The 24,581-nt window shown below is 39.0% G+C and overlaps 1 protein-coding gene and 1 long non-coding RNA gene across 2 annotated transcripts; both read right to left on the reverse strand.

The window, feature by feature from the left end:
- Positions 1-930: 930 nt before the first annotated feature.
- LOC142174466 (uncharacterized) lies at positions 931-2,412 on the reverse strand. Its single transcript, XM_075240265.1, has one exon. It carries the CDS (start codon positions 2,410-2,412, stop codon positions 931-933), a length of 1,482 nt encoding a protein of 493 aa, XP_075096366.1.
- Positions 2,413-11,851: 9,439 nt separating this feature from the next.
- LOC107825536 (uncharacterized) lies at positions 11,852-14,033 on the reverse strand. The gene is made up of 3 exons (XR_001657093.2): positions 13,697-14,033; positions 12,997-13,600; positions 11,852-12,619 (listed from the first exon to the last, which is right to left on the reverse strand). It is a non-coding gene; the product is annotated as an uncharacterized LOC107825536 (long non-coding RNA).
- Between the last annotated feature and the right edge of the window lie 10,548 nt (positions 14,034-24,581).

Consider the following 24,581-nt stretch of genomic DNA (forward strand, 5'->3'; position numbering starts at 1 on the left):
TTGGAGACTCTTGTGGTCTGAGAATACATCCACATGGACCCCATAAAGATAATGCCGCCATATTTTCAAGGCAAATACAACTGCCACAAGCTCCAAATCATGCGTCGGATAATTCTTCTTGTGATTCTTGAGTTGCCTTGAAGCATAAGCTATAACCTTCCCATGTTGCATCAACACACACCCCAAACCGACCCTGGAGGCATCGCAATAAACCACAAATCCTTCTGTGCCCTCCGGTAAGGTCAATATCGGCGCCGAGGTCAATCTCGACTTTAATTCCTAAAAACTTTTCTCACAAACGTCAGACCATTGGAACTTAACTGCTTTCTGCGTCAACTTAGTCAACGGGGAGGCGAGGGTAGAGAATCCCTCCAAAAACCTCCGATAATACCCCGCTAAACCCAAGAAGCTACGGATCTCCGTCGGGGTCATGGGTCTAGGCCAATCTTTCACTGCTGCAATCTTCTGGGGATCCACCTGAATCCCTTCACTGGAAACAACATGACCCAGAAGGGTAACAGACTCCAACCAAAATTCACATTTTGAAAATTTAGCATACAACTGGTGCTGATGAAGAGTCTGCAGAACTGCCCTGAGGTGATCGGCATGATCCTCCCGGCTCCGCGAATAAACAAGGATGTCGTCAATGAAAACAATCACAAAGGAGTCTAGAAACGGCTTGAAGACCCGATTCATAAGATCCATGAAAGTTGTTGGGGCGTTGGTTAGCCCAAAAGACATGACCAAGAATTCAAAGTGACCATAGAGAGTTCTGAAAGCGGTCTTAGGAATATCCTGCTCTCTGATCTTCAATTGGTGATACCCGGACCGTAGGTAAATTTTGGAGAAGAACTTTGCACCTTGCAATTGGTCGAACAAATCATCTATCCGAGGCAAAGGATATTTATTCTTGATGGTGACCTTGTTAAGCTACCGATAATCAATACACATCCGGAGCGACCCTTCCTTCTTTCTGACAAAAAGAACCGGAGCACCCCACGGTGACACACTTGGCCGTATGAACCCCTTTTCTAATAAATCCTCCAGCTGCCCCTTTAACTCCCTTAACTCTGCTAGCGCCATTCTATATGGTGGAATAGATATTTGCTGCGTATCTGGCAATACATCAATCCCAAAATCAATCTCCCTATCTGGCGGGATCCCTGGAAGCTCGTCCGAAAACACTTCAATAAACTCATTCACGACTGGCACGGACTCGGGGACAGATACTTCTGAAGTGGTGTCCTCCACCCGGACCAAATGGAAAATACACCCCTTCTTAATCATCTTCAAAGCCTTAATGTAAGAAACAAACCTACCCTTCGGTACCACACCATTTCCCTTCCACTCAATAACAGGCTCATTAGGGAACTCAAGCCTCATGACTCTCGTTCGGCAGTCAAGTTTAGCAAAGCACGAATAAAGCCAGTCCATTCCCATAATCACATCAAAATCCACCATTCCAAGCTCAGTAAGATCGACCGTGGTAGCACGACCACATACCGTGACAACACAATTCCTATAAACTCGCGCGGCTGTGATAGAATCACCAACCGAAGTCGATACAGAGAACGGATCATGAAGTTGTTCGGGTTCTACCCCAAAACTTGAAGCAATGAATGGGGTGACATAAGACAAAGAGGACCCCGGATAAATAAGAGCATAACAATCAATGGCCTGAACAGACAAGATACCTGTAGCAACATCTGGGGAAGCCTCTGCACTCTGGCGACCACTCAAGGCGTAAAATCGGTTGGGTCCACCTCTACCACGAGCTCCACCCCTAACTGCACTACGCCCTACTGGAGCTGGAGGGCGCGCGGATGATGTGGCGGCTGAAGAACCGGATGACTGAGCAAATCCCCTACCCATGCCCTGACTGGGCGCATGGCAGTCCCGCTGGATATGACCTCTCGCCCCGCATCTATAACACACCGGGAGATCCAGATAACAAGTCTTTGTATGGAATCTCCCACACTTGGGGCATAGAGCCCTCCCCTGCTGTTGTGATCTCCCTCCCGGACGACCGGACTGATGGGGTCTCCTACTATTTGAACCTGGTCTCGAGTGACTACTCTGCTGATAACTGTACGTAGATGGTAGTGTGCTCGCTGAGGACTGATCATATGACTGGGATGACCCTGATGGTCCCCTTCTCTGAACTGGTCTCCCTGAGTGACACACTGATCGGGCCCTGCTGTTACTCTCCCTTCCTGCTCGTATTTTCAACTTCCTAGCCTCTATGGCCTGAGAGAATCCCACAATCTTCCCATAATTCATATCTGAGTGTAAGGCCGTTGTAGCAGCCTCGTTCACCACCAAAGGACTGAGACCCTGAACAAATCGCCGAACTCGATCACCCATGGTCGACACTAACTGGGGAGCATACTTGGACAATCTCACAAACTCCATGTGGTACTCCCAAACACTCATACTGCCCTGCTTGAGGACCTCAAACTCAGTGGCAAGGGCCGTCATTGTCTCGGCAGGCAAGAAGTGGTCCATGAATGCATCTACAAACTCATCCCATCTAGCCGGAGGTCTTCCCTCCCCATGGGAATCCTCCCACATCTTGAACCACGAATACGCTGCTCCCTTCAACTTGTATGAGGCCAACTCAACCACTTCCGTCTCTGTAGCCTTCATCACTCGAAGGGTCTTATACATTTCATCAAGGAAATCCTGCGGATCAACTTCTAGGTCTGTGCTTGTGAACTCTGGATGGGCCAACCGCAGAAACTGGTTGACTCTGGAGCTGGCAGAATCTCCCTATCCGCTGGAGGAAGTAGGGGCATCATGAGATCTCTGGGCCTGATCGGCCACTAACTGGGTCAACATATGGATGGCTCCTCTAAGGTCCCCATCAGAAACCCCGGGACCGAAAACTGGAACTGCATCAGGATCAGGAGTATCAGCGGGGGGGGGGTGGTAGCACCCTCAGCCGCAACTGGGACAGGAATACTCGGATCCAGAATAAATGGGCTAGGCAGATTTAAGACCGGGGAGTCACTCTCACCCACGGCATCAGGTACATGATTCATAGTCACACTTGGGGTGGCATTGGCCCCAAGGCCGAGTCTAGCTCTCTTCTTAGGTGCCATTACTGAAAAATTCGAAACAGAGCACGAGTTAGACGTGAATACTTCCATTTTTCACTTCACCGCACGATATAGAATAACAAAGAAGAGAGTAATTTCCTAAATGCTCATGTAGCCCCCTACTTATAGATGTGGTCGACAACACACCGATAAGAAGCGCTCTACTAGGCACGGCTCCGAGACATCTTAGGACCCTTTTAAAACCTTAGGCTCTGATACCAAGTTTGTCACGCCCCAAAAACCGAGGGGCGCAACCGGCGCTCGACCGGGTAGCCCCAGCCAAGCGGACCTGGGTGCCTTTCCTATTCCACGAGTTACCCCGCATTTTTATTGTCCATTAATCAAAGGAAATAGTCATTTTATAATTAAAACACCTTTTTAACAAAACATACGTAGTCACTTAATGAGGTTTACAACTTACATCGCCCAATATACAAAATACATATTTTCATAAATTCGCAACCCACATTTACTGTCTACAGAGCCTCTAAGGATACAAAAGGATGATACAATACTTGCCGGTAACAAGGCTCCGGCTATACCTCACACCAAAAACCAAAACAAGACTCCGAAATAAAAAGCGGCATGAGCCACGCAAGGCCCCGGGAGGAAAAGGGCTCACCAATGCTTCTGGCGGAAAGTGAAGGGGAGCTACGGTCGGTGGACTGGAGTACCTGCTAAGGATCCACCTACAATCATGACACGAATGTAGCGCCCCCGGCAAAAGGGACGTCAGTACATTTGAATTGTACTGGTATGCATGAATAAACTTGCCTTGAGTAAACTCAACCATACACAAGTAACAAGTAGTAATGGAATCAACAATCAAATACACATGAAGGAAAGCAATCAAGCCAAACAAGTTACAATCTCTCCATTTCCCCTTCAACATTTTCACATCAATGATTTCACAACTTTCTCATATTTTCATTTCAGTAGTGATTTCGATCACTTTCCATCCTTATTACCTCGGCCACCCTTATTACCTCGGCCACCCTTATCACCACAACACACAGCTTATTACTTTGTGTTGCGGCGCGCAACCCGATCCCACTGTACGATCACAATTCACAAACAACACAACAACAACAATTCACAAAGAACAACAACAACAATTTCTCAAAGAATTTCCACAACCATCATATTCAACAACCGTATACAATTCAAATCATAACGATAACTGCCCACAATGGGTCACAGATGATATTGCTACTGTTATTTCAATTTCATCAATTACGATTCCCTTCCATCATTTGTTCCTCAATTCTTACCACATAACATATTCACAATCACACATTTGGTTTATTACCAATTACGTACACCATTATATCAGGAGACTTAACCACGAACAATCAAATCTTACCAATCACAATAATTCCATATAGATATCACATACCAGATATTCGTACACCAAGCAAAGCGACTTTACAAAGGTCAAAGTTAGCCATACGTACCTCGTTTTAGCTTTTCTTAAGTTACTATGACGTTTCGAAAATTCTAGCCATCCCAATCTACTTGAAACATAACAAAATTAACACAAATTAGGAAGGTATTCATGGTCTCAGCTCATTTGAGCATTTTATCAAACACTAGTTGAGCATCTTGATTTTAAATTTCTTTTACAAGATTTTCTTCTTTCCCCAACCCAATTTTTACTTATTTGTATTTATCAACCTTCCCACAAACCTAATTTGTACATGCATGTATACGTAATACTATTACCCCAAGAATCATACCCCAATAACCCACCTCACAATCTCTACAATACCAACACAACCTAGGTTAGGCACCTATGACTTCCAATCCCCATCCCATGAGTTCTAATGTATATATCATACATAATTAATCACCATAGAGTAGTTAGAGGTGATAGACATACCTCTTGTAGCAAGAATCTTGAGAATCCCCACTTGTGGTGTTCTTGATATATTCAAGGATTTTAATGGAAATCTATGGATTTTCAAGATCAATCCATGTTAATATAAGTGTTTAGGAGTAGTGATCAACTCAAAATACTCCAAAAACTTACCTTGAAGATGAGAGGAGTTGGAGGTCTTGAGAGAATGGAGGAAAACCCTCAAACTCGTCCAAAAGAAATGAGAGAAAATGAACCCCGAAATTGTGTATTATAGGCTATTTCGGGCGCTGCCTGGGGCGTTGATTCCAATAGCTCAAAATTCCGGGCGCCACGGCTAGCGCCAAGCGCTACCCAGGGCGCTGGCGACGTAAGGGACACAAAAATAGTAATAACTTTCTGTATACACCTCCAAATGATGAACGGTTTATTGCGTTGGAAACTAGACTCAAAGAGCTTTAATTTGATATGTTATGCATCACACAACGCCCAATAGAACTGGAGTTATAATCGTTCAAACTGGGGCCTTGTGTGCACTCATTCGCAGATTTCGTCTAATATGAAACTTTTCTAACTTGGCTTAGACTTAGGCCTCTCCTTAGACCCCAATCCACCTCTAATATGAATTATATGCTTATTAACATATCCAATTGATACCCATTATATCATGAATCCTCATTTGCACACAAAATAAAATAATTAGCCTACCTTGGTACAACGAAATCTCAAATTACTTGGAAAAGTTTTCCGGGGCCTTACAATACATTAATGCCCCAATTGCACTAAGATATGGTACTTCGGCACCAAGAAGCTATTTATCATTTTCATGTGGTCGGAATGGATCTTTCTTTATATCAAGTGATCTCACAAACATCGGGGTACTTAATGGATGTGCGTTATCCATATAGAATCGCTTTTAAATCTTTTCGGTGTATGTTGATTGATGGACAAATATTCCATCTTTCATATACCCAATTTGTAGACCAAGACAAAATTTTGTCTTTCCAAGATCTTTCATTTCAAATTCTTTCTTCAAACAGTCCTGTTTTTGGAAGCTCCCCAGGAGTTCCAATGATATTTAAATCATCAACATACACGGCGATTATAACAAATTCAGATCCATGCCTTTTTATAAAGACACAAGGAAAAATTGGATCATTCTTGTACCTTTCTTTCAACAGGTATTCACTCAGGCGATTGTACCACATACGACCTGATTGTTTCAATCCGTATAAAGATTTATGAAGCTTTATTGAACAAGTTTCTCGAAAACTTTTATATGCTTCTGGCACTTTAAATCCCTCAGGTATTTTCATAAAAATTTCGTTGTCTAATGATCCATACAAATAGGCTGTAACAACATCCATTAGATGCATATCAAGTTTTTCTTGCACTGTCATATTTATGAGATACCTGAAGGTGATAGCATCCACTACAGGAGAATATGCCTCCATATAATCAATTCCAGGCCTTTAGGAAAACCCTTGTGCCACAAGTCGCGCTTTATATCTAACGACTTCATTTTTATCATTTCGTTTTCGCACAAAAACTCATTTATACCCTACTGGCTTTATGCCTTTAGGTGTTCGAACTATGGGTCTGAAGACTTCACGTTTTCCAAGTAAAGTTAACTTTGTCTGGATAGCGTCTTTCCATTTTGGCCAATCATTTCTCTGTCTACATTCATTGACAGATTTTGGTTCAAGATCCTCATCTTGTTGCATTATTTCAACAACAACATTATTAGCAAAAATGTTATCGATAACAATATTATTTCGGTTCCATCTTTTCCCGGTTGAGACGTAACTTATTGATATCTCTTCATTCTCATTATTTTCAGGTACCTGGACCTCCCCTAAGGTCTTATCATTTGTTACGTCTTGGGGCTCTTCTTAATCCACTACCTCTGTGTTATGTTCACTTTGATCACTTGCTCTTTTTCTTCTTCGAGGATTTTTATCTTTAGAACCGATTGGTCTACCACGTTTCAAGTATAGCTTAGACTCATTTGCTTTAATTAATTGTCCTGCCGGAATATCAACTCGAATTGGAGCATTAGCAGCTGGAATATATGACTTAGTCACCCTTGGTAGGTCAGTGAATGCATCTGGCAATTGATTTGCAATATTTTGTAAATGAATAATCTTTTGAACCTCTTGTTCACATTGATTTGTTCGAGGATCTAAATGCGGCAGTGATAATGCATTCCAATCTATCTTCTTTTTCAGCTGCTTATTTTCTCCCCTAATGTTGGATATACTGATTCATCAAAATGGCAATCAGAAAATCTTGCCGTAAATAAATCTCCAGTCATCGGCTCTAGATATTTTATAATAGAAGGAGATTCAAATCCAACATATATCCTCAACCTTCTTTGAGGACCCATCTTTGTGCGTTGTGATGGAGCAATTGGAACATATATCGCACAACCAAAGATCCTAAGATGGGAAATATTTGGCTCCTGGCCAAAAGCCAATTGCAATGGGGAGACTTTATGATAACTTGTGGGTCTTATCCGCACAAGTATTGCTGCGTGCAAAATACCATGACCCCATACTGAAATGGGAAGTCTTGTTCTCATAAGCATTGGTCTAGCAATTAATTGGAGGCGTTTGATCAATGATTCTGCTAGACCATTTTGTGTATGAACATGAGCAACCGGATGCTCAATTGTTATCCCAGTTGAAATACAATAATCATTAAAGGCTTGGGATGTAAACTCACCAGCATTATCAAGACGAATTGTCTTAATTGCATAATCTGAAAATTGTGCTCTTGGCTTTATTATTTGAGCCAACAATCTCGCAAATGCCATATTACGAGTTGATAGTAAGCACGCATGTGACCATCTTGTAGATGCATCTACCAAAACCATATAATATTTGAATGGTCCACATGGAGGGTGAATGGGTCCACATATATCACCCTGTATACGTTCCAGAAATTCAGGGGATTCCATCCTAATTTTAATAGTTGATGGTCTAATAATTAATTTTCCTTGAGAACATGCAGCACAAGAGAATTCCTTAAACTGAAAAATCTTCTGATTCTTCATTGCATGTCCTTGTGAATTCTTAATTATTTTACGCATCATATTAGAACCAGGATGGCCACTGGTCATGCCAAATAATAAAATTATCTTGATTAGTAAACTTCTCATTTACTATGGCATGTGTTTCAATCCTGTTAATACTTGTGTAGTATAAGCCGGAGAAAAGAGCAGGTAACATTTCAAGCACATATTTCTTACCGGACATTATTGTAGTAATATAAAGATATTCAATCTTTTCATCATTTGTAGTCTCAATATGATAGCCATTTTGGCGAATATCTTTGAAACTTAATAAGTTTCTTTGAGATTCACTACAATATAGTGCTTCATCAATAGCCAAATTTGTTCCTCCTGGTAGTAATAAATTGGCTCTTCCAGAACCTTCAATTAATCTTGCACTACCAGATATTGTATTAACATTCGCTTCTTTCATTACCAAATAAGAGAAATATCTCTTATCTTTTAAAATAGTGTGTGTTGTAGCACTATCCAGAAGACATATATCATCTTTATTAATCTTGAGTCCAATTGAAGACTGGGGAATTTTCATATTCTTCATAAAAAAAAGACAAATAATACATCATAAGAAATATGAAAGGCAAGAAGAAGAAAAAACATTAAGAAATACATTAGGAATGTAGAAACTAGCAACACGTGATGCATTAGAAAAATACACTCAAGAAAAATAAACTAGTTGCAAACATAAAAATAACAACTTTTATAGCTTCATTCCGCAGTAAGATGATTAGTTCTTCAGTCAATATCCTCAAAGAAGTCTCCAACTTCTAAATGAGTAATATTTGTTAGGCCTTCAAAATCATCATCTTTATATGCAAGATGTGCCTTAGAATCATATTTGTTTAAGGGACCTGCTTCATCATCATTATTTTGAAAGGTCAAATGTGCCTCCACATTATTTTCTTTTTTTCCTGAGGGAGGCTTGATAAAGTTTGACAAAATGTTCTGGCGTACGACAAATGCGTGCCCAATGACCTCTCATACCACATCGGTGACACATACTAGTTTTACCTTTTGAATGATTAATTTGAGAACCCTTATTGTTCTCCAATTTATTTCCACCATAATGACGATAATTGTTTCGCCCCTGCCACGTCCACGTTTACGACCATGTCCACGACCACGGTAATTATTTTGTTTTCTTTCAAACTTATCATATGCTGCTACAGCATTCACTTTCGGAAATGGAGCTGACCCAGTGGGACGAGCTTCATGATTTTTCATTAATAGAGTATTATTCTGCTCTGCCACAAGTAGGCATGCGATTAACTCAGAATATTTCTTAAAACCTTTTTTACGGTATTGTTGTTGTAGCACCACATTTGAAGCGTAAAAAGTAAAAAATATTTTTTCCAATAAGTCCTCATCTGTGATAGTGTCTCCACATAATTTTAATAAATAACTTACTTTAAAAATAGCAGAATTATACTCACTTACGGTTTTAAAGTCTTGCAACCTTAAATGTACTCACTCATACCGGACTTTCGGTAATACCGTAAGTTTTAGGTGGTCATATCGATCCTTCAAATTATTTCATAATTCAAGTGGATCTTTTATGGTTAAATATTCAGTTTTTAACCCTTCATGTAGATGATGATGAAGGAAAATCATGGTCTTCGCTTTATCCTAATTTGATGTTTCAGTTCCTTGTATAATAGTATTTCCAAGACCGCTTCCAAGTGAATTTCAGCATCATGTACCCATGATAAATAATTTCTCCGGGTGATGTCAAGTGCCACAAATTCAAGTTTTGATAAATTGACATAGTGAAAACTATCATAAAAGATGAATAAGTTAGAGAAATAATTATAATAATAAACAATTAATAAAAACAAAACGATTAAGGTAAAAGAAATGAAATTAGAGCTATATCATGTTAACATTCTACTAATTCATTTTATTCTTGCCATAAAGTAGAAATTACATGTTTCATTTCACTTTATATTATTGATATATATGTGTTAATAGAATCGAACGTAACTAACATTATTTATATGTTCCAATAAATATAAAGTAATTAAACTATAAATTTATTGTTTGACAATTCATTTCTCACAGTTCTTCAAAATGCCTTAAAGATATGTTTTTATCCAGAAAGTCCATAAATATTATAAATATGACATTAGTACATAGCTAGTTTGATGACTTTGAGGTCATTTTAAGAGTTAAGCACGGGAGAAAATAGTTATTTTATCACTGCAATGTACTTAAACTATTTAAGATACCCAAGCGCAAAGTAATCTACAAACAGTGAGCATATGATATGTACTGCCATAAATAAAATGATTATAATGATACATACCTTAAATAAAATATGGCTCAACTTAGCGGAAGTTAAGAATAAAATTAGAGCTTCGTGTTGATAACGTATTATAAAATAAAAGCAATGCAATAAAATATAAATAAGAAGAAATAGAAAGAAGGGAAAAGTGTTTTCTTCTTTCACTTTGGTGTATTTTTCCATTGCAATTACATGACCTTTTATAGGCATAAAAAGTAAAGATAATGAACATAAAATAAGAGATTTAATCTTTAAGTTATTCACGCGCCTCCAATGTATAAACTATTCCTTAACATTCTAGAAATAATTCAAGTACTTCTTAGTTTTCACCCTCAAAACTTAAGATATCATATATAAAAAGACAAACAAGGCTTAACTAGAAGAAAAAGTAAAGACACAACCGATTGCACAGCGTGCATTTATTCTGCGGAAAAAAAAACAGGCAGCAATTAACTCACACAATATTAAATTTTATTATTACTTTAAAATTTAAGAATATAGTGATAATAAACTGCAAAAGGAATCCAGGTGGATTCGAACCACCGTCCTCTCAATTGAACACAATTGAGCGCTCCACCAGAGGCCGAGCTCTTGGATCCATCAAACCGATAAAACAAGTTCTTATAACACAATTAACAAACCGGACAAACTTATATTGTCATAAAAATGACGTCTAAACAAATAATGCTTTTACTTAAAAAGTTACAATTGACAGTCCTAACTCTATTCCATTTTCAAAAAATAATGAAGCTTTCTACTTTTAATAACTCTTCAGACTTTTGACTACTTTATTCTACTTTTAACACGATTTCAAATTTAATGACATTTCACAATACTACATGTTCAAGTAGGAGTGACTCGATTCTATTTTACTTTTCACAGCATGATCTCAAAGTTATAAACAATTGTATATGTTTAGACAGACCAACTCCATAAGTAAATTTTGTAATGGGGTACAAATCCTTTATAAATTTTAGCAGGTGCCGGAAAGAGAGATAAAATACCACACTCAACCAAAGGCCACCGTATAAAATAAACTACAAAGATCAGTAAACCAAAAGGCGTTCTACAAAGGGTTCTACAAATTATCACTAGTTTGAAATACAAAAAAGCAAGTATTCCTTTTAATGCAAGCATTTAAAATATCAAAATTAATTGCTTATTTCAGTACATTTTTAATTTGATTTTATGATTTGAGCAAGTGGAAGTATAAAATGAGGAAGAACTACAACATCTTGCTATAAGGAGAAAATTTTGCAGCTTTAAATAGTCAAAAATTCAGCCACTGAAGACCAAGAAGAAATTATCAAATTTATGAATCATTTCTCTATAAACATCCGTATGCTCTCTCTATCGACGTACGTACACTAAAACAGGACCATTCCCCCCCTGTGAAAGAACTAGAATTTGGCAGTTACTAGGAGTAAAGAGCAATATAACCTGTAATTTAAACTCTTAACTAGTTAGCATATAATAAACTACCAACAATGAATATTAAGCATGACATTACCTCTGCAAACGATCAAGACAATCACATGTACCAGATGTGGATATAACCAGTTTTTTTTGGTAATAACCAGTTTTCTATCATCTACAAAAGTTGCAATATCCAATTCCTAAAAGACAGCAAAAAATTAGATAGATCAAATACATAAAATAAAATTAAAGTGGTAAGACCCCCTTGCAGGTATCAGGCTGATGATGCTTTCTTTAAGAGCAGCAACGTAAACTTTGGAACTTAAAATTTAGCCCTATGGCTCCAGCAATACACCAAACAATCAGGACGAGCTACAGCCACTAAGGCGGCAACACTTTGAAAGTATTCGAAGAAATAAAGAAGCCTCAATTTTAGACAGCTATTCCAACTGACAGTAATGACATAGCGAACACAGCTGACACTTTAAGCAGTAGAATCACCTTTTTCCACTGTAATTCAGCAGCATCCCAAGTTGGTTGATCAGCTCGGCAGAGCCAGATACTTAACATTGATCTTCAACAAGTAGCTAGCACCATCCCAAAGCCAGTGGAGAGAAGAATGACATTCTATCCAAATACTGAAACATATTTGAGTACATACATATTCACCCCTCCAAGATTACAAAAAACTGCACTCGGACAATACTTCCCATTCAAATTCACTACTACATTACAACAATAGAACAGAGATTTTCCCACTAGTGAACCATTTGAATAAAAAATATCCACATTACACATTCGAATGACTTGTAAGTGGGTTAACAATCTCATTTTTTAAGAACCAACTAGGAAGTATGTCGCACGCCTGTCAACCCAAGGGAACATCATATTTGCAAAACCTAAATTTGAAAAACAAATTTACCCATTCATAAACGCATTTAAGTTATCAAAGTTGTCTGTTGTTACCAAATGTAGAAACATTTTTTCTTGCAAAAGAGTTTATTATTATACCCAGCTAGAATGTAGCCTCTATAATCTTGCACTTTACTATTCATTAAAGAGCATTTATTTTTAATAAACAACTTATTAGCCTGTCTAGCTAGCTTGGAATTAATATTTAAATCTCATTTTTGACAATTAGATCAACACTGCCATCGTAGTCTAAGATGAGCATTAAAAATTAAGGACTGCTATTTGAAAGACTTACTCATGGAACGGCAATATGCTATATGCTAAGTTAAACGTAAATGTTAGTGGAGGGAATTCGTTCTTGTACCTTTGATTGGAGTGCTGGAGCAGATTAATCCTAGCATTAGCCCGACCGATGTCAAATTTAAGAGATGCACGAGTCACTTGCCTTTGAATAAAAGACCACCATTCAAAGGGCAAGTATCCAACAATCTGATGTGACGTTCTTGGTGGTATTGATCTTGCGTATAATATCTAGGGAACAAGGAAGAGAACAAAAGACGAGACGACACAAAGAGAGGAGCGCCAGGCAAAATCCCTGTGCCATCTCCTCTCCCGAAACAAAAAATAGAAACTTTATTGGGTATTGTGACCTGCCATGCGAGCGCACCCATCATGGCAAAGGTCGGGAAACAACAAAAATCTCACATGTCCTCTCTTTTTCTCTATGACTATATAACTAACTCGTACATATGCATGCGTATCAGAAAGGTTAATGCTCATCAATGATGCAACTCATAATAGACAACAAATTAAACAATGATAAACCTTTTCTAACAACCACAACCTCGCCGATTACCAACGGTTAATCGACCCACAGTTCAACAGTTGGAGCATAAATCAGATGTGATTAGTCAAGCAGCTCTACAGAACAGATATATGGTCAATATGAGCCGCATGTAGAATCAAATCTGCAACAAACAGAAACACCACAACAGATGTCAATAAATAGAATTTGGTCCAAAACGGTAGATAAATGCAAAAATAATAGAAACAAATAGGCTAACCTACAGAACCCAAGCAGCAAACGATGAAGCATCCAATCGACTTGAATAACCAGATTTGGTTGCTTTGGAACAACTACCAAGCAGACAAGAGCTACTCTTCCAAATTATGAAGCTTTCATCAACTCATTTCTCAAAGTCAAACGGTTCGTAACAAAACCTCCGGCCCAACCATCAAAAAGCAGATCTCCGATGGAACTCGAGACCATACTCAAACGGTAGATCAGCGAACGATCTACACAGATCTGAACACAGTGTCAGAAGCAGAGAAATGATAAGTACCAGATCTAAAGAGAAAAGATTAACGGTGGAGACGGAAGAGATTGAAAATGGGATGCGAGTTGATGAAGAGATGAGGCGTTATTTTATAGCGGGGTTAGGATGATCGGACGGTTTGGATTGAATGAGCTGGTAGATGATTAACGATTGAGATGCGTTGACTGATGAGTAGGGCTAAAGGCTGGCGATGAGTAGGTTACGGAAATATCTAGATAGCTATTGATATTGAATATCAGAGGAAGGTTACCGACCGTCGTTTTTTTTTTGACTGGGAAAGCTAATCTTCGTAACGTGTTACAACATGCTTCACGTTTGGCGTGTTACAACATTACTATAGTCAATTAAAATTTTATTAAATTTAAATTCATAATTAAATTTGGATTTAATTTTAATTAAATATATTTTAGGCCAAATAAATATTATAGGTTAAAATATTTGAATTAATTATATAAATCTAATATATATAGATTAAATAAATAAGTTTTAATTCATTGGGCTAAAGTGATAAGCTTACTTTATTAAGCCCAAGATGACATCTTCCTAGAAGCCCAGTTTGGTGTCACGTGTCAAATGACGTGGCACGCCAAGTCAAACGGAAGAGCCAATAGGATCATGCCATGTGTCAAAATGACAAGGCATGTCGAGTCACATTAATAGGCCAATGAAACCGTGACACATGTGGAAGTGACATGTTCCAGCCAATCAAATGCAGTCATGTCACACTTCAGTTTGATTGGTCGGAAAGAGTTTGTTCTTATCACAACTCCTCCCTTCCACAACTATAAATAGGGGTCTTCATAACCCAGAAAAGACATCAGAAGTTATAACAAAAAGCAAGAGAGATCTCGTGGATCAAACACTGCAAATTTCTCTACAAGTTTCAAGCATCAAGCAATCAAGTTCAAGTTTAAGAAATCAAGTTCAAGTTTAAGAACGAAGAACAAATCAACATTCAAGGGGTACGAATTCAATTCAAAGTTCGTGCTAATTGAATTCAAGATCATAGTTCGTGGCGGCAACTACATATTCAAGATCAAGCTCAAAGGCCATTGAATTTATTTACTGTTGGAAAAAAGAATTAGAGGATTCATAGAGATTGTAATGCTCAAATTACTTGAAATAAAATACTACAATTGTTGCAATATTTTTCGGTCTTGATTTTATTTTCTCGATGCAAATTTATTGTCTACAAATTCTGGCACGCCCAGTGGGACAATCTCTATCTCTCATCTCAACTTTCAATCACCAAAGTTCAAGAACATTGAAATGACTTCAAAGAAAATCAACTCCAGTTCAACTTCCACCAAGGCTGCTAATTCCAAGTTCTATGCTGATGTGGAAAACATACCTGAAGTTACCTTTGGAAGCTTTGGACCAGTTACGAGGAGCAAAGCAAACTCGTTAGGACAATAAGCACCCCAGGTGTCGTCCACATCTACCCTGTTTTTGGATATTCATCCTCAAAAGGAGCAAGATCTTCCACAATCACACCCGAAGGAGAAAGCGATGTTGCTGAAAAGATCAAGAAAATTCTTACTCTGCTTGACCTCTCCGGATCCAAGCACTCTGTTGTGAAAGAAGATGATGATGTTTCAAGTGATGGATCCTCCCCACTTACACCACATAGTGTGAGCCAATCAAGGGTCAATTTGTGTGAAAATCTATGCTACTCTCCATCATCCATGACAATCATGCAAGCCATGGTGACAAACACTTCATCTGTGAAGGAGCAGTTGGCAAACTTGACGGAAGAAATCGTTGGCTTGACTAAATGCATGAAAAATCAAGAGGCTAGAATTGACAAGCTAACAGACAGGGTGGGAATCTTGATGGAAGAAGAAACCACTCATGCACCCGGAAAACTCCCAGAAGTTCAAGAGATTGATTCTGCCCGACGGCAAGTTGCATCCACTAAGGAAATTTCAGTCTCTTCGGAAGGGATGGTTCCAATCAATCATCTAAATGAGTTCATTGAAGGGACTATAAAAAACAAATATGAAGTCGCTTCCAAGTCCTCCTTTACCTATGCAAAGTTGTACACTTCAAGGATCGATATGTTGAAGATGCCTGCTGGCTATCAACCTCCAAAATTTCAACAGTTTGATGGCAACAACATGTGGCGCACTTCGTTGAGACATGCAACAATGCTGGGACTTATGGAGATTACCTCGTCAAGCAGTTTGTCCTCTCATTAAAAGGAAATGCTTTCGATTGGTACACGGACCTCGAGGCTGGATCTGTTGATACTTGGGACCAACTTGAGCAAGAATTCCTCAATCGCTTTTATAACACGAGACGTACTGTGAGTATGATAGAACTTACAAATACTCGTCAACGAAAGGGTGAATCAGTTATTGACTTTATCAATCGTTAGAGGAATGTAAGCCTCAACTGCAAAGATAGGCTTAGTGAATCTTCAGGCATAGAGATGTGCATCCAAGGCATGCATTGGGGGCTACGCTACATCTTGCAAGATATCAAGCCTGGCACATTTGAATAACTTGCGACTCGTGCCCATGACATGGAGTTGAGCATGGCCTCCACTGGAAATGAAAGGTTGCCTATCTATGAGTCTCGAAAAGGGAACGACAAGCAAGAAGTCAGGAAATGGAGCAAGTTTGTACCCAAATTTGAAAACAAAAAAGCTATGAATGTCAACACATCACCTGTGAAGTTCAAAATAAAGGTGAGCAAGAAGCAGAGTATGATATCCACTTCTTTTCGAAATAAGCCAAGTAGAAAGTTGATTCTAAAAGAAATGCAAGAGAAAGAGTACCCATTTCTGGATTCTGATGTGCCATCTATTTTTGAAGAACTCCTCGAGTTAAATCTCATTGAGCTTCCAGAGATGAAACGACCAAATAAATTTGGGAAAATAAATGACCCAAATTACTGCAAATACCATCGACTTGCGAGCCACCCTCTAGAGAAGTGCTTTGTCTTCAAGGACAAAGTTATGGACTTGTCTCGCGAAAAGAAGATCATGCTTGAAGATAAGAAAGCAAGCGCAAACCAAGTCTCTATCACCTTTGGCTCATTCAGTCCGGATGAATTATGTGGTTTTAAAGAAAGTAAAGATGAAGAATTACTAGAGAACGACAAAGCTGAAGTCAATCAACCTGATGATGATGAAGGTTGGACGTTGGTGACTCGTTGTAGGCACCACAAAAGGAGGCCACGAAAAGAATCAATAGAATAACCAACAAGGAAAATGATGGTGAAAAGACTAAGGAGATGGAATCCAGTTAAATATTTGAAGAAAGCAAAAGTGGAGGTGCACCATTCTCAAAAGCCACGAAATCCAGTGACCTTGGAGGAGTTTTACCAAGTTGGTTCAACACGAATATTTTCCATGAGGGTATCGATGCCTCTTGTTTCCATGCTGACAAAGGGGGAAAAAAGAGTGATGACCTACCGTTGGCACCATCTTCGGGAAAGTTCATCGAGTCCACTCCTCAAGAAGTTAATGTTTGTGAGGAAAAAGTCACTTTCAAAAATGACAATCTTCTTCTAGTTGACACTCTTCATAACCGCCCGTTGTACCTGATTGGCTATATGTGTGATGAAAGGGTTAATCGAATTTTGGTTGATGGAGGATCCTCGGTAAACATTTTGCCAATTCACACTATGAAAGAACATGGCATTCCCATGAACGAACTCTTAGAAATTCGTATGATGATCCAAGGATTCAACCAAGGGGGCAAAGAGCCATAGGCACGATCAGGCTGGAAATCACTATTGAAGATATGCAATCAAGTGCATGGCTACATGTGATCGATGCAAAGACTTCATACAACGTCTTGCTTGGAAGGCCTTGGATACATAAGAATACAGTAGTTCCATCTACCTACCATCAATGTCTAAAATACTACGAGGGTGAAGCCGAGAAGCAGATAGTTACTAATGATGAGCCATTCACCGAGGCTGAGTCACACTTCGCCGATGCAAAGTTCTACTTGAAGAATCGCATTGTGAAAGAGCTAAAAACTGATGATGGCATGAAAAGCAAGAATGACGAGCCCACAACTAAAAGAGCATAGGTGACTACTGGTGAAGCTAAAGCTGTTACTAAAGAGGTACAACCCAACACGAATAAATCTTATAGATGGAATGTTGCGTCTTATGGCAAGAAAGTAAGTCATGCGCTCCAATATGTCCCTAAAAGGAAGAAATATGAAGGTGAATCATCTCATCTCCAAACTAACATGCTAAAGAAGTTAACTCTTCCAATAAAAGGAATCGAGGCAGTAAAGTTGTCCTCAAAGCCACTTGCGGGGTTTGTAGCCCAAAATCATTTGCAGAATGTGGCACTCCTTACAAAGCGAACAGATGAAGGTTTTTATCATAACGCTTACAAGCTATTTGCAAAAGCTGGATACAATCCTAATGAGTCGTCAAAGTTAGGGAAGCTACCATCAAAAAATACAACGAGACAACCACATGAAGGTTTGGGATACAAGAAACCGTCACCCGTGCGCATCTCCATAAGAAGAGCGAGCAACAATTATATCACTGTAGAAGATGAATCGGCCGCTTCTAACAAGCCTTCTATCTTTGATCGACTTGGAAAAGCACCTATGAGGACCTCCGTGTTTGAGAGATAGGGTCCATTAAAGAAGGGGAACAAGTTCCAGATAAATTTTTAAAGCATAAGAACACCCACTTCGCCCAAAATCCAGAAAATCTCTAAGGATTTCCAAAGTTTGGTTCCTTTTGGAATGAGGCGACAAACAAAACTTGTGGTTTTATATAAAGAAGTACTGAAGGTAAAGCCATATACTGTGGTCTACATTAAGGAGCGTGACGAAGATAAAGAAAGTGTGGGTTTTTCATATCATGTTACTGTACAAGGCGAGAATGGTGTTACATCTTCAATGGATGATAATGTAGAATTGGAGGATGTTTCACCGTGTTATCACATATCCTTCAACGATAGGGACCCTCAAGAAGATGAAGATGTGAAAGATGTTCCACCTGAACTTGAAGAAGGAGTGAAGATGACAGTTGATGCCTTAAAAGAAGTTAACCTTGGCACTGATGAAGAACCAAGACCCACCTACCTAAGTGTTTTACTAGAAGTTGATGAAGAGAGCACTTATATTGAGTTACTCAATGAGTTCAGGGATGTCTTTGCTTGGAGTTACAAAGAGATGCCTGGCTTGGACCCGAAAGTAGCAGTCCATCACCTTGCAGTCAAAAATGGTGCTCGCCTAATTAAACAAGCTCAAAGGCGCTTTAGGCCGGACTTGGTTCCCTTGATTGAAACCGAAGTTAACAAACTCGTCGAAGCTGGCTTTATTCATGAAGTTAAATACCCAACATGGGTTTCAAGTATCGTCCCTGTAAGGAAGAAAAATGGCCAGATTCGAGTGTGCGTTGACTTTAGGGATCTTAACAATGTGTGTCCGAAAGATGAGTTCTCACTTCCTATTCTAGAACTGATGATCGATTCTACTACTGGGTACGAGGCAATGTCATTTATGGACGGTTCATCGGGCTATAACCAAATTCGCACGGCGCCAAAAGATAAAGAGCTTACTACATTCCATACCCCCAAGTGTATTTATTGCTATAAGGTAATGCCTTTTGGCTTGAAAAATGCTGGTGCTACTTACCAAAGAGCTATGCAGAATATCTTTGATGACCTTCTCCACAAGAATGTCGAATGCTATGTTGATGACTTGTGGTAAAATCAAGAAAGAAAAATGACCACTTGAAAGACTTGAGAATTGTGTTTGAGTTGCTCCGGAGATACTAACTTAGGATGAATCCATTAAAATGTGCCTTTGGAGTTACCTCCGGAAAGTTCCTGGGTTTCATTGTCCGACATCGAGGGATTGAAATAGATCAAGTTAAAGTATATGCAATCTTGAAAATTCCTGAGCCCCGCAATATTCTTGAATTGAAAATCCTGCAAGAAAGCTAGCATACCTTAGGAAATTCATCTCAAACCTAGCTGGGAGGTGCCAACCATTCAGCCGCCTTATGAAGAAATGTGTCCCTTTCAAATGGGACTAAGCATGTAGCAATGCTTTTGAGAGCATTAAATCCTACTTGATGAAGCCTCCTGTTTTGGCAGCCCCTATACTTCGACAGCCGCTGATACTATACATTTCAGCACAAGAAAGGTTTGTTGGAGCGCTGTTGGCCCAAGAAAATAGTGAAGGGAAAGAAAACTCCCTTTACTACTTAAGCAAGATGATGACACCAAATGAGCTGAAATATTCGCCAATTGAAAAGTTATGTTTGGCGCTAGTCTTTTTAATCCAAAAGTTGAAGCACTACTTTCAAGCTCATGTCGTTCGTTTGGTTTCTAGAGCAAATCCCATCAAGTTCGTGATGTCAAAACCTGTCCTTAGTGATCGACTAGTTTGGTGGTACCTCCAGTTTCAACAATTTGAAATCGTGTACATCCCTCAAAAAACTATAAAAGGACAAGCGTTAGCGGACTTCTTGGCAGATCACCCTATACTTGATGATTGGGAGCTAACTAACGAACTATCTGATAAGGACGCAATGGTCATTGAAGTTCAACCTCCATGGAAGATGTACTTTGATGGTGCCGCGCATCGTGAAGGAGTTGGTCCTGTTGTAGTATTTGTCACTTCCCAAGGTGAAGTCTTGCCCTATTCATTCACCTTAACACAACTCTGTTCCAACAATGTTACTGAGTATCAAGTGTAGACATGTGATTTTTGACCCTCCCCAAGATTTTTGATATTTTAGCATGTAAATATTTAATTTAGGCCTAATATTGTTATTTCAGCAAATTTTGACTCTTTTACTTTATTTATTACAAGAAAATGAAAATTACAAAAAAATAGTTGCGTTAATGTTTTGTAGTCATTTTTAACCTTAAAAAATACCAAAAATAGTTTTGTTTTAACGATCAATCTTATTTTAATAGTTATTTTACTTAAGTAGGACTAATTAATAAATAAGGTCGTATTTTTAGTCTTGTTTACGGTAAAAGAATAAAATTTGGGCTCAAACGTCCCATTTTTAGGCCCGATTTTCGGACCTAGCCCATAATTCCCAAGCCCAATACCCCTAAAACTCTAGACATAGACTATAAAAGGACCTACACCCTAATGCCCTAGGACCTAGACTCTACACATGACCAATTCGTCGTTCCATCCAGAGGCGACAAACAAAAATCCCTAAGAAAGAGCTGAAGATCAGCGAAAAACAAAAAAAATGGACCTAGAAGCCTAAGGACTATCAACCATTACACAAAAAAAGACCCCACCTAAAATTCCTTCTTCTTCAAAGAGCTAACGCATACAGAGATTGAAGGACCTAAGGCAAAAATCTAAAATACCTTATCAGGAGCGCCGTATAACTCCAAAAATGACCTCCCATCAAATCATCTTCTTCAACGAGTCTGACCAGCAAAAATCAAAAAGCAACTGCTGAAAACCAGTCCAAAAACAACCATCCTCCACGACACTCATCTCCCTCTCACCGAAAAATACTTACACACAGCCACACACACGCATAGAAATGGGAAAGGGACAGTAGCGAACCCGTTGAGCTTTTGTGAGCATGAGAGGAACATGAATCTGGTTTTAAGCGTCGCTTGGCTTATTTCAGATATTGTCCATTCAATTTGTTTTGAAATCGTGATTGAGGTACTGTCGGAGGCGAGGTTGTTCGTCGAGGCCTTCGTACGTGGTCCACGAGATCCAAACGATTAGTTGATGTACATTTGAGGCTTATTTGTCCATATATTGGAAGCTTATTCAAAGGGTCCTCACTTATCCTCTCGTCTAATTTTACTTGAGCATAACTATCCATTTTGTGTTCAAATGATATTATACGGTTATGACTGCCATATGATTGTTTGGTTGTTTTGTGTTTTGTTTAAAATTTTCTCTTAAATTGTTTTAAGTATGCTTAGTTTGATATGATACATTAGATGGAATAGAAATGAATTGGTTGGTTAGTTTTTAGAGTGATGAACACGGGATCTGTTTGGCTCAATAATTTTGGTTTAAAATTCACAAAGTGAGCCACAACAGTGAATGTAATTAATGGTAGTTGGGTTGAGATTGATTTAAGTAATTAAAAGATTAATGAAAATCGGTTAAAGTTTACATTCTTTTGTTGTTGGAGTGTTGGGACATGGGAATTGATTTAAAAAGTAGATTTGGAATTTTTGACGGAACTTTACTGTATTAATATTAGAAAAAATTTTCGTGCTTGCATTCTTGTTTGTTTAACTGTCCTCGTTGCATGCTTTAGGCTTGATTAACAATAAATAAATCGTGACTATGGGTACGGTTCCCATAGCGTAGTTGTGATACCTAATTAGTTTTAAATATGAATATTCGTAGTTCTTTTAATTGAATGCACTTCCTTTGAAAGAAATTGAGGCGCGCTATTCACACATTTGAATCATATAACTCATGGTCCTCGCAAATGTTAATTTAGATATTTATAAAATGAACTCCGTAGTTTGCTTTAGGCGCGTCAATTTTACAATTATCATGGTTACTAAAATCTGGGTGTGCATTTCATGTGACCCAATTCTAATTGCAACAAGGTTAAATAGAATGTGTCGTGAATCAGGGGTGTATTTTATGTAGCGTGGTTTGCGATACGTTTTAAATAACCTTGGAATAATCCCTTAAATCAATAAAAGTGGTTTTAAAAGTTAAAAAGGCACATAGGTTTAAAAGTGTTTAAAATAAGATAATTAGGCCAATAATAACAGTTGAGCGATCGTGCTAAAACCACGGAACTCGAAAATACCTAAAACCTTCTCCCGAGTTAACATAATTCCTTACCCGGATTTCTGTGTTCGCGGACTATAAAATAAAGTCAATATTTCCTCGATTCGAGATTTTAAACTGGTGCCTTGGGACACCATAAATTATCTCAAGTGGCGATTCTGAATCTAATAATTAATCCCGTTTCGATTTCGTCACTTTAAATTGGAAAAAACTCCCTTATACTCCTTTCAGGAGTAGTAAAAAGGAGGTGTGATATCAAGTATTAATACTTGGGCTTGAAATGGCCGTTGATATGAAGCAATTGCAATTACAAGTCTTTGGTGACTCCCAGTTAGTGGTCAATCAAAATAAGAAGGTTGATGCTTTAGTTGCCCTAGCTTCATCGTTAATCCTGCTTGATCAAGCGCAAGTTACTGTCTGCAAAAAAAGGGTAGTACCACCGCCAAATGAGGCTGAAGGTGAAGAAAATGAACTTAAGCATCTTGTCACTATTTCTGAAGTTCAGAAAGAAGAATGGCGACAACCCATTATCAACTACTTATGCTATGGGATACTTATAGAAAATCCGCGGAGAAGGACTGAAATCCGTCGTCGTGAACCTCGTTTCCTTTACTACAAAGATACTCTATACAGAAGGTCATTCGAAGGACTACTCTTGCGATGCTTAGGGGAAGAAGAACCACTCCAAGCTTTGCAAGAGGCACATTCTGGGTTATGCGGGTCACACCAGTCTGGACCAAAGCTCCACTTCCATATAAAAAGGATGAGATATTATTGGCCAATAATAGTAAAAGATTTCTTGGACTACGCTCGAAGATGCAAGGCTTGTCAATTCCATGCGAATTTTATTCATCAACCTCCTGAAGTGTTGCACCAGACTGTTGCATCCTAGCCATTTGACGCTTGGGGATTGGATATTGTTGGACCACTGCCAAAGTCCTCTGGTGGGTACTTATACATCTTGGCTGCAACTGACTACTTCTCAAAATAGGCTGAAGTTGTTGCTCTTAAGGAAGTAAAGAAGGAAAATGTTGCAAGTTTCATCCGAGTAAACATTAAGTATCGCTTTGGCATTCCTCGTTACATAATAACGGATAATGGAAAGCCATTTGATAATAGGTTGATGAACAAGATTTGTGATCTCTTTGGCTTCAAGCAACGTAACTCTTCGATGTACAATGTTGCCGCCAATGGTCTAGCTGAGGCATTCAACAAAACTCTATGCAACTTGTTAAATAAAGTCGTCTCCAAATCCAAACGAGATTGGAATGACCGTATAGGGGAAGCTCTGTGGGCATATAGGATAACTCACCGCACGCCAACACAAGCGACCCCTTATGCACTCGTTTATGGAGTTGAAGCCATCTTGCCACTCGAGCGTCAAATACCATCATTACGATTAGCTATTCAAGAAGGCATCACTGATGAAGAAAATGCCCGACTTCGATTAGCAGAGTTGGAGGCTCTTGATGAGAAAAGGTTGTAAGCTTAACAGAGTCTTGAATGTTTATCAAGCTAGATGGTCTCGCGCCTTCAATAAATGAGTTCGCCCGAGATCCTTTCAAGTAGGAGATCATGTCCTTTCATTACGAAGACCCATAATTACTTCCCATAAACCTATAGGGAAGTTCACTTCAAAATGGGATGTGCCATATGTCGTACAAGAAGCTTACTCAAGTGGGGCTTACAAGTTGGTTGATACAGATGGCATGAGAATCCGCCCTATCAATGGCAAGTTTTTGAAGAAGTATTATCCTTGAAGTTCCTACGCTCCTCGACGTACGAGCATAAATTGCAAGCCGTGACGCTTCTCGATGCACGAGCCTAAACTGTATATTCCTACATTCCTGGCCCGCATGAGTCTAAACTATGTA

Source organism: Nicotiana tabacum, chromosome 20, assembly GCF_000715075.1.
Source record: "Nicotiana tabacum cultivar K326 chromosome 20, ASM71507v2, whole genome shotgun sequence".
NCBI classification, from domain to species: domain Eukaryota; kingdom Viridiplantae; phylum Streptophyta; class Magnoliopsida; order Solanales; family Solanaceae; genus Nicotiana; species Nicotiana tabacum.

Coding starts and splice junctions, on each gene's coding strand:
- LOC142174466 (XM_075240265.1), bottom strand. CDS start 2,412: ATGGAGTTTGTGAGATTGTCCAAGTATGCTCCCCAGTTAGTGTCGACC.